Genomic DNA, 14,714 nt, shown 5'->3' with positions numbered 1-14,714 from the left:
CCTGAACCCGGGAGGCGGAGGTTGCGGTGAGCCGAGATCGCGCCATTACACTCCAGCCTGGGTAACAAGAGCGAAACTCCGTTTCAAAAAAAAAATAAAAAAAATTAGCTGGGTGTGGTGGCGTGCCTCTGTAATCCCAGCTACTTGGGAGGCTGAGGCAGGAGAATTGCTGGAACCCGGGAGGCGGAGGCCATAGTGAGCCAAAATTGTGCCACTGTACTCCAGCCTCAGTGACAGAGCAAGACCTTGTCTCAAAAAAAAAAAAAAAAAAGAAAAGAAAAATAGAACTTAACAGTTATAGAATATTTAAAAAGAGGGACTTCAGTAACCTTTGAATTTCATCAGTTAATTAAGTGCCAACTGATAGGTCTACAGATTGGACAGGAATTATGCTTTTAATGACTATTTTATTTTATTATTTTTTTTTCGAGACGGAGTTTGGTTCTTGTTACCCAGGCTGGAGTGCAATGGCACGATCTCGGCTCACCGCAACCTCCACCTCCTGGGTTCAGGCAATTCTCCTGCCTCAGCCTCCTGAGTAGCTGGGATTACAGGCACGCGCCACCACGCCCAGCTAGTTTTTTGTATTTTTAGTAGAGACGGGGTTTCACCATGTTGACCAGGATGGTCTCGATCTCTCGACTTCGTGATCCACCTGCCTCGGCCTCCCAAAGTGCTGGGATTACAGGCTTGAGCCACCGCCCCCGGCCCTAATGACTATTTTAAACAGCAAAGATCTTTAGGTGATCTTGAGTTTATAGTAGTTAATATTTTTATCTGTGAATTTTGTTGTTTTTTTTCTTTCTTCTTTTTCGTTGTTGTTGTTTTTTCATCTGTGAATTTTGAACATGTACGTTGAATTTGAAAATATTTTCAAAGGAGAAAAAGTACGAAAGTTGGTGGTCAAATAATTGTTTCTTAATTGCTCATTCAGCAAATGTTTATCGAGGCGGGGCCTCCTGCCTTATACTTGTAATCCCAGCATTTTGGGAGGCAGAGCTGGGTGGATCACTTGAGCCCAGAAGTTCCTCACAAGCCTGGGCAACCTAGTAGACTCCAACTCTTCAAAAAATAAATAAATAAGTAAATAAATAAAATTTTAGACAGGCATGGTGGCAGATTCCTATAACCCCAGCTTCTCAGGAGGCGGGGGCAAGAAGATTACTTGAGCCCAGTAGTTTGAACCTGCAGTAAGCTGAGGTCACACTACTGCACTTCAGCCTGGACAACAGAGCAAGACCCTGTCTCCCCGACCCCCAACAGAAAAAAGAAAAGAAAAAATGAAATGAGTGGATTGGGGATATTGGGAGCATATATTGGAAATAAAATTAGATGAGAAATTGAATAGACGTAAATGGGTGTCATATTTTTTGGGTTTTAGAGGGAAAGTTTTCAAAGTTTAGCTATTAAGTTGATCTTTGCTATTAGTTTTTTGAATAGCTACTGTTAATCTTCTATTTGTAGTTTACTATATTTTTTAAAGTATTTTTTAAAATTCGTTTTCAAGACAAGGTATATAGCTCTGTGGCCCAGACTGGAATAGCGTGGCATGATCATGGCTCACTACAGCATCTACCTCCCAGGCCTAAGCTATTCTCCTGCCTCACCCTCCCCAGTAGCTGGAACTACAGATGTGTGCTACCACGCCTGGTTAATTATTTTTATTTTTAGTAGAGACAAGGTCTCACTATCTGGCCACTCTCAAACTCCTGGAGTCAAGCAGTCCTCCCTCCTTGACTTCCCACAGTGTTGGGATTATAGGCATGAGCCACTATGCCTGGCCCATTAAAAAAAATGTTTTTTTTGTCGGGTGCAGTGGCTGACGCCTATAATCCCAGCACTTTGAAAGGGTGAAGCAGGCAGATCACCTGAGGTCAGAAGTTTGAGACCAGCCTGACCAACGTGGTGAAACTCCATCTCTACTGAAATGCAAAAATTCGCTGGGCATAGCAGTGGGTGCCTGTAATCTCAGCACTTGAGAGGCTGAGATAGGAGAATTGCTTTAACTTGGGAGGCAAGGATTGCAGTGAGCCGAGATCACGCCACTGTACTCCAGCCTGGACAGCAAGAGTGAGACTCCGTCTCAAAAAAAAACAAAAAAAAAACCAACTATAGCTTTAAAAAAAGAGTACTTTTTTAAAAACAGGAAAGGATGTTAAAATGTTCATTAAGCATCCCCTCCACCCTCCCCCAGAGTCTCTTTCTGCTGCCCAGGCTGGAGTGCAGTGGTGTGATCTCTGCTGGCTGCAACCTCTGCCTTCCAGATTCAAGCGATCCTCCCACCTCAGCCTCCGGGGTAGCTGGGACTACATATGGGAGCCACCATGTCTGGCTAATTTTTGTACTTTTTGCAGAGATGGGGTTTTGCCATGTCGTCCAGGCCCCTCCTGAACTCCTGAGCTCAAGTGATAAGCCTGCGTCGGCTGCCCAAAGTGCAAGGATTACAGATGTAAGCCACCACGCCCGGCCCTAAACTTTTTTCTTCATCTGTTGAGATGATCACATCATTTTTATCTTTTTTTAGGGGGGACGGTGTTTTGCTCTTGTTCCCAGGTTGGAGTGCAATGGTGCAGTCTTGGCTCACTGCAACCTTTGCCTCCCGGATTCAAGTGATTCTCCTACCTCAGCCTCCGGAGTAGCTGGGATTACAGGCATGCACCAGCACGCACTGCTAATTTTGTATTTTTAGTAGAGATGGTGTTTCTCCACGTTGATCAGGCTGGTCTTGAACTCCCAACCTCAGGCAATCGCCTGCCTCAGCCTCCCAAAGTGCTGGGATTACAGGTGTGAGCCACCGCGCCTTGCCTCATTTTTATCTTTTAATCTGTTAGTGTGGTAAATTGCAAGGTTGATTTTCTGATATTAAACCAATTGTGCATTCCTTTTTTTTTTTTTTTTTTGAGACAGTTTCGCTCTTGTTGCCCAGCCTGAGTCTCGGCTCACCACAACCTCTACCTCCCAGGTTCAAGCGATTTTCCTTCTTCACCCTCCCTAGTAGCTGGGATTACAAGCATGAGCCACCATGCCTGGCTAATTTTGTATTTCTAGTAGAGATGGCGTTTCTCCATGTTGGACAGGTTGGTCTGGAACTCCTGACCTGAGGTGATCCGCGCACCTCAGCCTTTCAAAGTCCTGGGATTACAGGTTTAAGCCACCACGCCCAGCCTTTTTTCTTTTTTTAAAGAGATAGGGTTTCACTATGTTGCCAAGGTTGGAGGACAGTAGCTGTTCACAGTTGCCATCATAGTGCACACAGCCTGGAACTCCTGGGTTCCAGAGATCCTCCTGCCTCAGCCTCCCAAGTAACTGGCACTGCAGGCACACTGCCCCATAATCTGCCCAACCAATTTTGCATTTCTGAAATAAAACCACTTGACTGTGATATGTTATCCCTTTTTACAAATTGCTGGATTCTTTTTGCTGATATTTATTTGGGATTTTTATATTTTTAAGAATGGCATGTAATCTTTCCTTGGTGTGTGTGTGTATGTGTGTCTCTGAGGTGGTTGCAGGAAAGGGAGTTAAATTTTTATCTCCCATGGTGGGAAGACAAACATTTTAATAGCTAAAAGTAGAAAAATAGCTGGCTTAGTGGCTCATGCTTATAATCCCAGCACCAGCACTTTGGGAGGCAGAGGCAGGTGGATCCCTTGAGTCCAGGAGTTCGAGACCAGCCTGGGCATCAGCGAAACCCCATCTCTACAGAAATTACCCAGGCATACTGGCACATGACTATGGTCCCAGCTACTAGGGGGGCTGAGGCACAAGAATCGTTTGAGCCAGAGAGGCAGAGGTTACAGTGAGCTGAGATGGTGCCCCTGCACTCCAGCCTCAGCAACAGAGTGAAACCCTGTCTCAAAAATAAATAAATTATATTAAATTATTAAGTAAAACTATAAAAATTGAAAACTAGCAATACGAATAAGTTACCTATGTTAACAAGGTAAATGCAAAAATAATTAGCTAAAAGTAAAAGTGGTTGCTTTGGGGGAGGGAGGAAAGGACCGTGCAAGGAGCTGCTTATTTTATTTATTTATTTATTTATTTATTTATTTATTTTTTTTTTTTCCAAGTTTTTAGTTTATTAAGCTTCTCGTGAAAAATCCACAACGGCCATAGATAACATCATTGCAGCATCTTTACTCCTTCGGCTGTGATCCAATCTCCAGCTCACTTTTTGCCAGCACCAACATTGGCCTTTGCAGTCCCCCTGACTTTCTTCATTCTGTTCTTGCGTTCCTTTCGTTGCTTTCTTGAGGTCTTTTTCTTCTCATACAGGCCATGTCTTGCAAGTCTATGTTTGGGTTCATTTTTCTTTGCATAATCCAGGGAATCATAAATCATGCCAAAGCCAGTTGTCTTGCCACCACCAAAATGAGTTCTGAATCCAAATACAAAGATGACATCCGGTGTGGTCTTGTACATTTTGGCTAGTTTTTCCCGAATTTCTGTCTTAGGCACTGTTGCCTTCCCGGGGTGAAGGACATCAATGACCATTTGTTTCCTCTGAAGCAGTCGGTTGGTCATGAACTTTCTAGTGCGGATAGTTACTGTGTCGTTCATGATGGTGGCCTATCCTTACGAAGCCGAGGAGGGAAAGATTTATTTATTTTTTTTTTGAAATGAAGTCTCAACTCTCTTGCCAGGCTAGAGTGCAGTGGCATGATCTCGGCTCACTGCAGCCTCCCCTTCCCAGGTTCAAGTGATTCTCTTGCCTCAAGTCTCCCAAGTAGCTGGGACTACAGGCACATGCCATCACGCCCAGCTAATTTTTATATATTTTTTAGTACAGATAAGATTTCACCATGTTGGCCTGGATGGTCTCCATCTTTTGACCTCGTGATCTGCCTGCCTTGACCTCCTAAAGTACTGGGATTGCTGGCGTAAGCCACCACACCCAGCCGGAATTGCTAATTTAAAAACAGCAATTTAGCCAGTCTTATGTAATCAGCTCCTTATACTGGCAGATGAAAGCTAAAATTAAAACTGTTATTTGTGAACAAGAGGTAAGTAAAACCAGAAGAGTGGAAAAGCATACTGAGAAAATGATCAAGAACAAGAGGAGAGGATCAGAGATTAGATCCTAGAACATCATCTTACTTATCTTAGTAGCTGATTGAATTCAGAGATAATAAAAAATAAGCAGGCTTCTGTTTCAGTTGTAATTTCAGATTCACTGTGAAGTACTGTTCCCTAATTTGGCTTTTGTTACGTATGACCGAAGCACCTAAAATATCTTCCAGTTACCTGTTTACTTATTGCTAAAACCAAGAACATTGATCCTGTTTATGTGTATTGTATTAATTTAGTGTTGTGGCAGAATGCTAATACGGTTGAATCAAAATGTCTAGTTATTCTTTTTTTTTTTTTTTTTTTTTTTTTTTGAGACGGAGTTTCGCTCTTGTTACCCAGGCTGGAGTGCAATGGCGCAATCTCGGCTCACCGCAACCTCCGCCTCCTGGGTTCAGGCAATTCTCCTGCCTCAGCCTCCTGAGTAGCTGGGATTACAGGCACGCGCCACCATGCCCAGCTAATTTTTTGTATTTTTAGTAGAGACGGGGTTTCACCATGTTGACCAGAATGGTCTCGATCTCTTGACCTTGTGATCCACCCGTCTCGGCCTCCCAAAGTGCTGGGATTACAGGCTTGAGCCACCACGCCCGGCCTAGTTATTCTTTTTTGAAATCTGCAGTTGCATTTTTTTCTTACCCAAGGATGAGGTTCTAAAGTTAATACATAAAGTGAAAATCAAATATAGTTATAGGGAGGCAGGAACTGAGCCCAGTTGAGGAAACTTTACATTATGCCTCTTAGTTCATATTCTTTCCAGGGCAAATACTCACTGAGTGAAATTTAAAGCATTATTGGCTGAACTAATAGGATGTTATTTTTGGCCAGTTGTGGTGGCTCACACCTGTAATCCAAGCACTTTGGCGGCCAAGGCAGGTGGATCACCTGAGGTTGGGAGTTCAAGACCAACATGGTGAAACCCCGTAAAAAAAATTAAAAAAAAAAAAAAAAGATGTTATTTTCATGTCTGAAATTTTTTGGCTGGGTACAGTGGCTCACCCCTGTAATCTTAGCACTTTGGGAGGCTAAGGTGGCTGGATCACCTGAGGTTAGGAGTTCCAAACCAGCCTGGACAACAAGGTGAAACCTCTTCTCTACTGAAAATACAAAAACTAGCTAGGCATGGTGGTGTGCATCTGTAATCCCTGCTACTTGGGAGGCTGAGGCAGGAGAATTGCTTGAACCCAGGAGGTGGAGGTTGCAGTGAGCCAAGATCGTGCCATTGCACTACAGCCTGGGTAACAGAGGAGACTCTCTCAAAATAATAATAATAATAATAATATTTTTTTTCTTTTTTTTTTTTGCTGAGTACTTAAAGTTGACTTTTCCTCGGATAAATATACATATGATGCAAATGCACTGTATTTAGATATCTAATTCAGATGTCCCCAGCTCCCTGGGCTTCAGAACAGTATAAGTCCACTGACTGGGTGGCCCAGCAGTAGGTCAGCAGCAGGCAAGCATTAGCGCCAGAGCTCCGGCCTCTGTTGGATAGCGGTTGCATTAGATTCTCACAGGAGCACAAACCCTGTCTTAAACTGTGCGTGAAAGAGATGTAGTTTGTGGGCTCCTTATAAGAGTATAATGCCTGATGACCTGAGGTGGAACAGTTTCATCCCGAAACCATCCCCCACCACACCCTCATGGTCTGTGGAAAAATAGTCTTCCACAAAACCGGTCCCTGGTTCAGGAAAGGTTGGGGACCACTGACCTAATTGCCGTCCTTTTTGGGAGTGGATTATTAGATAATATGCAAACTCTTAGAAGCTAGGCCAAATTTTTATTTGAGCCAGTAAAGTCCCTATCATCCTGATCAAAGTTAGTCACAGATTTTATTTTGAGTATGAAAATTTTCCAGCAATATTAATTATAATAGTGATTTAAACTCCTTAAAATGAATGATGTTTTATATCCTCATAAGTATAGTTTTTTCCTTCCCATTTTTGGTCTTCTCTCAGAAAGTAACCCTGAAGTCACCAACTGTATTCTTTTTTTTTTTTTTTGAGGCAGAGTCTTGCTCTGTTGTCAGGCGCCGGGTGCCAGGCTGGAGTGTAGTGGCATGATCTCAGCTTACCACAACCTCCATCTCCCAGGTTCAAGCAATTCTCCTGCCTTAGCCTCCCGAGTAGCTGGGACTATAGGCGTGCGCCACCACGACCAGCTAATTTTTATATGTTTTTTAGTAGAGACGGGGTTTCACCATGACCAACTGTACTCTTAATCTCTTCATAGATTGTAGTTGCTCTTCCTTTTTTCTCACCTTTTCTTACATTGTATATTTGTTACAGAAGAGTTTTCTTCAAAAATGGATGGGGTGTCTTCAGAGGCTGGTGAAGAAAAGTAAGTACATTTAATGCAGCTAAAAATGTTATATTCTGTCAGAGAAAGATATTTTTTTTTAACTAGTAAAACCTGTCCATAACTTCTCACATCTTTTTCCATTGTGTGGCAAGAAAAAGAAGTAGATGTTTCACTGGTCAGCATGGTGAAACCCCACCTCTACTAAAAATACAAACATTAGCTGCATGTGGTGGCACGAGGGAGGCTGAGGCAGGAGAATCCCTTGAACCCGAGAGGTGGAGGTTGCAGTAAGCCAAGATCGTGCCACTGCACTCTAGCCTGGCAGTAGAGAGAGACTCCCTCTCAAAAAAAAAAAAAAAAAAAAAAGTAGATGTTACAAACTGATAGCTCCCCTTGCCGTTGCCGTATCTTTGTATAAACTCATCTACTCTGAGCACAGTGGCTTACACCTATAATCCCAGCACTTTGAGAGGCTTACGTGGGAGGATATCTTAAGCTCAGTAATTTGAGACCTGCCTGGGCAACATAGTAAGACACCTTTACCCCATCTCTACAAAAAATAAAAAAACATGTTTTAACCCCCCTACTCCCCCAAAAAATAAAATTTTAAAAATGGAGGACTTCTGGCTTTACCAGCCAGGGAAGGTGTTTAGCTTTGCCCAGGAAAGAATTCATGGGCCAGCAAGTGGTGCTATATAGTACTTTTTTTTTTTTTTTTTGTATTTTTAGTAGAGACGGGGTTTCACCATGTTGACCAGGTTGGTCTCGATCTCTTGACCTCGTGATCCACCCGCCTCAGCCTCCCAAAGTGCTGGGATTACAGGCTTGAGCCACCGCGCCCGGCCTATAGTACTTTTTTTGAAGTGTTAGTGTAAAGCAGCAGCACAGGTAAAGCTCCTTGCAGAGCAGGGCTACCCTAAACGTAGTGCTCAGAGGCTGTTCTGCACTCATACACCCACTTTTAACGATATGCAAATTAAAGGGTGTTTTATGCAGAAATTTTTAGAATTAGGGTGGTAACTTCCAGGTTGTCAGGTCATTGCCATGGAAAGGGCAGATGACTGCTGGGTTTTTGCCATAGCAGTGGTAAACTGACAAGGCACACTGGTGGGTGTGTCTTGTGGGGAGGTGCTTCTGCCCCAGACCTGTTTAGCTAGTCCTCAATTTGGTCCTGTGTCCTAGCCCCACCTTGCAGTCAAGTTCTGCCTCCTACCTCAAGAGTCTGTCTCAAAAATCATCATCATCATCATCTCATCTCGAGTCAAATCTGAGAGGGACTTTAGACACTACCTCCCATCTCTTCATGTAAGGATGAGAGAATTGAGGACCAGGAAAACAAAATGATTTGTCTAAAATTGCCGTTACAGTCTGATGGCTTGTTTGCAGTTTGCAGTCATAAGTTGTTGGCCTACACATAGCATTTTTTGGTGGTTGTTTTTTAAGAGACTGTGTCTTGCTCAAGCTAGATTTGGACTGCTGGGTTCAAGTGATTCTCCTGCCACAGCCTCCTGAATAGCTGGAACTATAGTTCTGAGCAACTTTGGCTGGCTTTGGCCTACACACGGTTTTTAGTTTTTGAATTAGTTGCCAAAATTTCAAAATCATAAAATTTTGTACAACAATTGGGTTTTCAGCTTCTCTTGAAAAATTGAGTGTGGCATCATTGGGCTCCTATTACTGTTTGGCAGCAACTAACCACAGCAGAGCAATGATTGACCTTTAGGTGAAAGAGGAATTCTCTAGGTCATTATAATCTCACACTACCTATTTTTCTTAGTCCTAAAAAATTATCTGTTTATTAGCCTCATAGGCATTTGAATTTTCAAAACCTGGTCTAAAAATCATGTAGTAGTAAAACCAAAACTAGAGCCCATTTTTCTTATTATACCTCTATACATATGGTAAATTACGTTGTACTGATTATTATTCAGGAGATAGTCTTGTAGTACATAATATGTATTTTAAAACACTGAATTCCTAACTGAATTTAAAGTCTTGTAATACAAATTTTGCTTGCCGGAGTGCTGAGTGAAAGTGGTGACCAGTTTGAAAGCATATAAGGGGTGCTGTGATAATGGCTTTGGGAATTCAGTTTTTTATCAATGTATGTTTAAGTTGTTTTTTCCTTTTTTCAGTGACAATACAGAGAGACCTGTTAGAAGACAGCATTCCTCAGTAAGACTGACTTGAATTAATAATTATCAGTTTTTATTTAATAATAACTATATATCATGGTAGTTTTGACTGTGGCTTCACCATCCTACCCTCACTGGCTTCCTGTTGCTCTCTGGATAAAGACTCAAATATTTAACATGGTTATACAATTCTGTAAACATACTAAAATTCATACTTTATGAATTTTTTAAGTAATTTTATGAATTTTATGGTATATAAGTTATACTTCAGTAGAGCTGTTTAAAATGTATGTTTAACCTGTTGTACAAAGCTGTTGCAAGAGACAAAAATCCAACCCAAATTGCTTTTGTTTTTTGAGACAGAGTCTCGCCCTGTCGCCCATACTGGAGTGCAGTGGCACAGTCTTGGCTTACTGTAACCTCCATCTCCTGGGTTCAAGCGATTCTCATGTTTCAGCCACCCAAGTAGTTGGAATTACAAGCATGCACCACCACACATGGCTAATTTTTGTGTTTTTAGAAGATACGGGATTTCACCCTGTTGCCCAGGCTGCTCTCAAACTCCTGGCCTCAAGTGATCCTCCCACCTCAGCCTCCCAAAGTGCTGGGATTACAGGTGTGAGCCACTGTGCCCCGCCCAAACTGCTTTAAGCACAAGATGTATTGGGTTATGATACTAAAAAATCCAAAGAAAGAATGGTTTTAGGCACAATTTTACTGACCAGCAGTTCCAACAATGAGAACAGTACTAGGATTTCCTTTGTTTTTTTCTGCTCTTAGTGCTTTCTCTGGATAATCTTCATCAGATAGATTCTTCTCCCATAATTACCGTGGTACGTTTAGCTCTCTTACTTCCAGGCTCAAGTCCTATGTGAAGAATAGTGAGTATCTTTCCACATACAGAAACGACTTAGAACTGAATCATGTTAGCTCGATTATCTTGATGTGGGTCAAGTCCTCATTCCTGAACCAATCATCATTGACAAGAGAATATCAGATTGTTTTAGATAGGGCTATGTGTTTTACACTAGAGTTGGTGTGGAGTTCACTCAGACCACATGGGATGAGAGTGGGTAAATTAATAGGGGAGAATGGGCAGGTAGAAGGGAATAGATGTCTGTTACTTAAATCTGCCACACAGTATAACATTGAGCAGAATGAATTTGAGGAGTTTCAGAGGTTTTTATGAAAATTTTAGCTTTCTATCTATAACTTGAAATAAACTGAGTCTTAATGCATATGCCAGATTTTTTTTTAATAATTCTAATTGTTAACCTAGATTTTGAAACCCCCAAGAAGTCCTCTTCAGGACCTCAGAGGTGGGAATGAAGCAGTTCAGGTAAGTCTCTGGTGGAAATATTTGATAGATGACTATTTTCCGTGATACTTGTAAGTCAGGAACTTCATTAGCTATATGAAGAGGCAATATCATAAATGATTACAAGTTGAATGTGTAAGCATCCCATGGCTTTTAGGTTAAAATCCAAACACTTGAATATACTGGCATTCATTATTTTTCTTTTTCTTTTTTTTTTTTTTTTTTTTCTAGGAATGGTATCTCCCTCTGTTACCCAGGTTGGAGTGCAATGGCATGATCATAACCCCCTGCAGCCTTGAATTCCTGGGTTCAACCAATCTTCCCCCCATCAGCCTCCTGAGTGGCTGGGACTGTGGCAAATGCTACCATACCTGGCTATTTATTTATTTATTTATTTAGAGACAGGATCTCACTCTGTTGCCCAGACTGTAGTGCAATGGTGTGATCATGGCTTACTGCAACTTCCTCCTCCTGGGCTCAAGAGATCCTCCCACCTCAACCTCCTGAGTAGCTGGGACTACAGGAATGTACCACCATGCTTGGCTGATTTTTGTATTTTTTGTAGAGATGGGGTTTTGCCATGTTGTCCATGCTGATCTTTGAACTCCTGGGCTCAAGTAATTCATCCACCTTGGTCTTCCAAAGTGTTGGGATTACAGGCGTCAGCCACTGTGCCCAGCCCTTTAAAACGATTTGTTTTTTTTTTTTTAGTACAGACAGGGTCTTGCTATGTTGATCAGGCTGGCTTTGAGCTTCTGGGCTCAAATGATCCTGCCTAGGCCTCCTGAAGTATGGGTATTACAGGCATGAGCCACTGTGCCAAGCCTTTCATGTCAGATGTATAATATGCCAACATTGTAACAAAATTTGAGGAAAGCACATCTCACACATGCATGTGAAAACCCTATAATCACACTTATGAACTATGAGAAGATCAGTTTCCTTTTTTTTAGTAAGAAATATATTAGTCTCTGTTAGTCCCAGTGTTTTTCCCATGTCTTATTATAATTGTCATGTTAAGCTTAAGGCCACTACCTGTAGTGTCTTCTGGGGCCTTAACCAGGTACACTGCTTTGATGCAGAGGTGATACCATTCCTGATTCTTTATTACAGCAAGACTTATGGTCAGGTATTCAGAATTAACCCAGTAAAATCTCTGTGGATTTTGTTTGTTTCTGTCTTTTGGTTTATTATTATTATTTTATGTTTTTACTTAACGGCAAGCTTGGGCCGGGCGCAGTGGCTCACGCCTGTAATCCCAGCACTTTGGGAGGACGAGGCAGGTGGATCATGAGGTCGGGAGTTTAAGACCAGCCTGGCCAACATGGTGAAACCCCATCCCTACTAAAAACACAAAAAAATTAAGCGGGCATGGTGGCAGGTGCCTGTAATCCCAGTTAATTGGAAGGCTGAGGCAAGAGAAGTAAGCCAAGATTGCACCAGTGCACTCCAGCCTGGGCAACAGTGAGCCTCTGTATCAAAAAAAAAAAAAAGAGCCGGGCGCGGTGGCTCAAGCCTGTAATCTCAGCACTTTGGGAGGCTGAGGTGGGTGGATCACGAGGTCAAGAGATCGAGACCATCCTGGTCAACATGGTGAAACCCCGTCTCTACTAAAAATACAAAAAATTAGCTGGGCATGGTGGCACGTGCCTGTAATCCCAGCTACTCAGGAGGCTGAGGCAGGAGAATTGCCTGAACCCAGGAGGCGGAGGTTGCGGTGAGCCGAGATCACGCCATTGCACTCCAGCCTGGGTAACAAGAGCGAAACTCCATCTCAAAAAAAAAAAAAAGGCCAGGCGCGGTGGCTCAAGCCTGTAATCCCAGCACTTTGGGAGGCCGAGGCGGGTGGATCACGAGGTCGAGAGATCGAGACCATCCTGGTCAACATGGTGAAACGTGTCTACTAAAATACAAAACATAAGCTGGGCATGGTGGCGCGTGCCTGTAATCCCAGCTACTCAGGAGGCTGAGGCAGGAGAATTGCCTGAACCCAGGAGGCGGAGGTTGCGGTGAGCTGAGATCGCGCCATTGCACTCCAGCCTGGCAAGAGCGAAACTCCGTCTCAAAAAAAAAAAAAAAAAAGAAAAGAAAAGAAAAAAAACCCAGCAAGTTCATTCTTAATGTCTTTTGGTGTTTGTGTGTGGTATTTATGTGAGTAGAAATGTTTGCTCTTATTAAGGAAGGTGGGGAAGGAAAGTAAAAATAGTATATTCTAATGAAAAGATGCTTAACATCATTGGCCATTAGGGAAATAAAAATCAAAACCACAATGAGATACCGCCTCACTACTACCCATTAGAATAGCTAAAATAAAAAACAGATGGCCAGGCACAGTGGCTCACACCTGTAATCTCAGTATTTGGGGATGCCTAGACAGGCAGATCATGAGTTCAGAAGATCGAGACCAGCCTGACCAAGATGGGGAAACCCTGTCTCTACTAAAAATATGAAAGTTAGCCAGGCACAGTGTTGCACACCTGTAATCCTAGCTACTTAGGAGGCTGAGGCAGGAGAATTGCTTGAACCCAGGAAGTGGAGGTTGTAGTGACCCGACGTCACACCAGTGCACTCTAGCCTGGGTGACAGAGTGAGACTCCCTCTCAAAAAGAAAAAAAAGACAGATAATAACAAGTGTTGTTGAGGATGCAGGGAAATTGGAAACCTTGTGCTCTGTTGGTGAGGATATAAAATGGTACAGCTGCTATTGAAAACAGTACGGCAATTCTCAAAAAATTGGAACTGGAAGTACCATATGATCCAACAATTCCACTTCTGGATATATATCCAAAAGAATTGAAAGGAGAGTTTCAAAGAGATATTTGTACACCCATGTTCATAGCAGCATTAATCACAGTAGCCAGAAGGTGGAAGCAACTCAAGTGCCCATTGATGGATGAATGGATAAACAAAATGTGATAGTATATACATAAAATGAAGTATTATTCAGCCTTGAAAAAAAGAAGGAAATTCTGACACATAGTACAACATCTGAAGAAGTAATTCAGAATAAGACATGATCTCTGGCCAGGGGCAGTTTTTCGCTTTGGGAGGCCAAGGTGGGAGGATCACTTGAGATCAGTTCGAGACCAGCCTGGCCCACATGGTGAAACCCTGTCTCTACTAAAAATAAAAAAAATTAGCTGGGTATGGTGGCATACTCCTGTAATCCCAGCTACTTGGGAAGTTGAGACATGAGAATTGCTTGAACCGGGGAAGCAGAGGTTGCATTGAGCTGAGATTGAGTTATTGCGCTCCAGCTTGGGTGACAGAACAAAACTCTGTCTCAAGGCAAAAAAAAAAAAAAGAGTTGATATCTGTCTGTAGTACTCTGAGATGTAATTCACAGTGATTTTTCTAAGACTTAATAGCATATATTCTCTGCCTTTAGGAATCCAATGCTTTGAGAAATAAGAAAAACTCGCGTCGAGTCAGCTTTGCAGATACTATCAAGTAAGTTGAAAGCAGAAGTAACTATTACAGGTACTACTAGTATTTTATGTATCAAACCAAATGTATTGGTACTGACTCGATTAACTGTTTTGATTAAACATTAGTTGTTATTTAAAAGGTTATTCAGTATTATGTTTAAAAGAGAAACAATGAAGAAATTCCCTCTAAAGTCAGGAACAAAACAATGATATTCAACTATTGTTTAACATTGTACTAGGGGCCAGGTGTGGTGGCTCATGTCTATTATCCCAGCACTTTGAGAGGTCGAAGCCAGAGGATTACTAGAGGCCAATGGTTTGAGGCCAGCTTGAGCAACTTAGCAAGATCCCATCTCTACCAAAAAAATAAAAATTAATCAGGCGTGGTTGCTTGCGCTGCAGTACGAGATATTCGGGAGGCTGAGGCTAGAGGATTGCTTCAGCTCAGGAGTTCCAGGCTGC

General features: G+C 42.4%; 2 protein-coding genes and 1 non-coding gene across 7 annotated transcripts in view; 1 reads left to right on the top strand and 2 right to left on the bottom strand.

The window, feature by feature from the left end:
* Window positions 1–14,714, top strand: part of KNL1 (kinetochore scaffold 1) — a 79,943-nt gene that overhangs the window by 5,069 nt on the left and 60,160 nt on the right. For 3 of the 5 annotated variants that reach the window (XM_074394088.1, XM_074394087.1, XM_039462879.2), the window contains exons 2-5: window positions 7,359–7,410; window positions 9,507–9,546; window positions 10,786–10,845; window positions 14,213–14,274. In XM_074394088.1, coding sequence (XP_074250189.1) covers window positions 7,376–7,410; window positions 9,507–9,546; window positions 10,786–10,845; window positions 14,213–14,274 — 197 coding nt within the window. In that variant the 5' untranslated portion in view covers window positions 7,359–7,375. Of the gene's footprint in view, window positions 1–806; window positions 2,450–7,358; window positions 7,411–9,506; window positions 9,547–10,785; window positions 10,846–14,212; window positions 14,275–14,714 lie in introns of those variants that run through there. The other 2 variants (XM_074394090.1, XM_074394089.1) reach the window with 2 other exon arrangements.
* Window positions 4,047–4,603, bottom strand: LOC101048886 (small ribosomal subunit protein eS24). The gene has a single exon (XM_003935711.4). It carries the CDS (start codon window positions 4,561–4,563, stop codon window positions 4,171–4,173), a length of 393 nt encoding a protein of 130 aa, XP_003935760.1. The 5' UTR covers window positions 4,564–4,603; the 3' UTR covers window positions 4,047–4,170.
* Window positions 11,656–11,759, bottom strand: LOC120361413 (small nucleolar RNA U13). The gene has a single exon (XR_005577613.1). It is a non-coding gene; the product is annotated as a small nucleolar RNA U13 (small nucleolar RNA).

This window comes from Saimiri boliviensis, chromosome 2, assembly GCF_048565385.1.
Source record: "Saimiri boliviensis isolate mSaiBol1 chromosome 2, mSaiBol1.pri, whole genome shotgun sequence".
Classification (NCBI taxonomy): Eukaryota; Metazoa; Chordata; class Mammalia; order Primates; family Cebidae; genus Saimiri; species Saimiri boliviensis.
The sequence above is the reverse complement of the archived record's forward strand: the minus strand, read 5'-3'. Positions and strand labels throughout refer to the sequence as shown.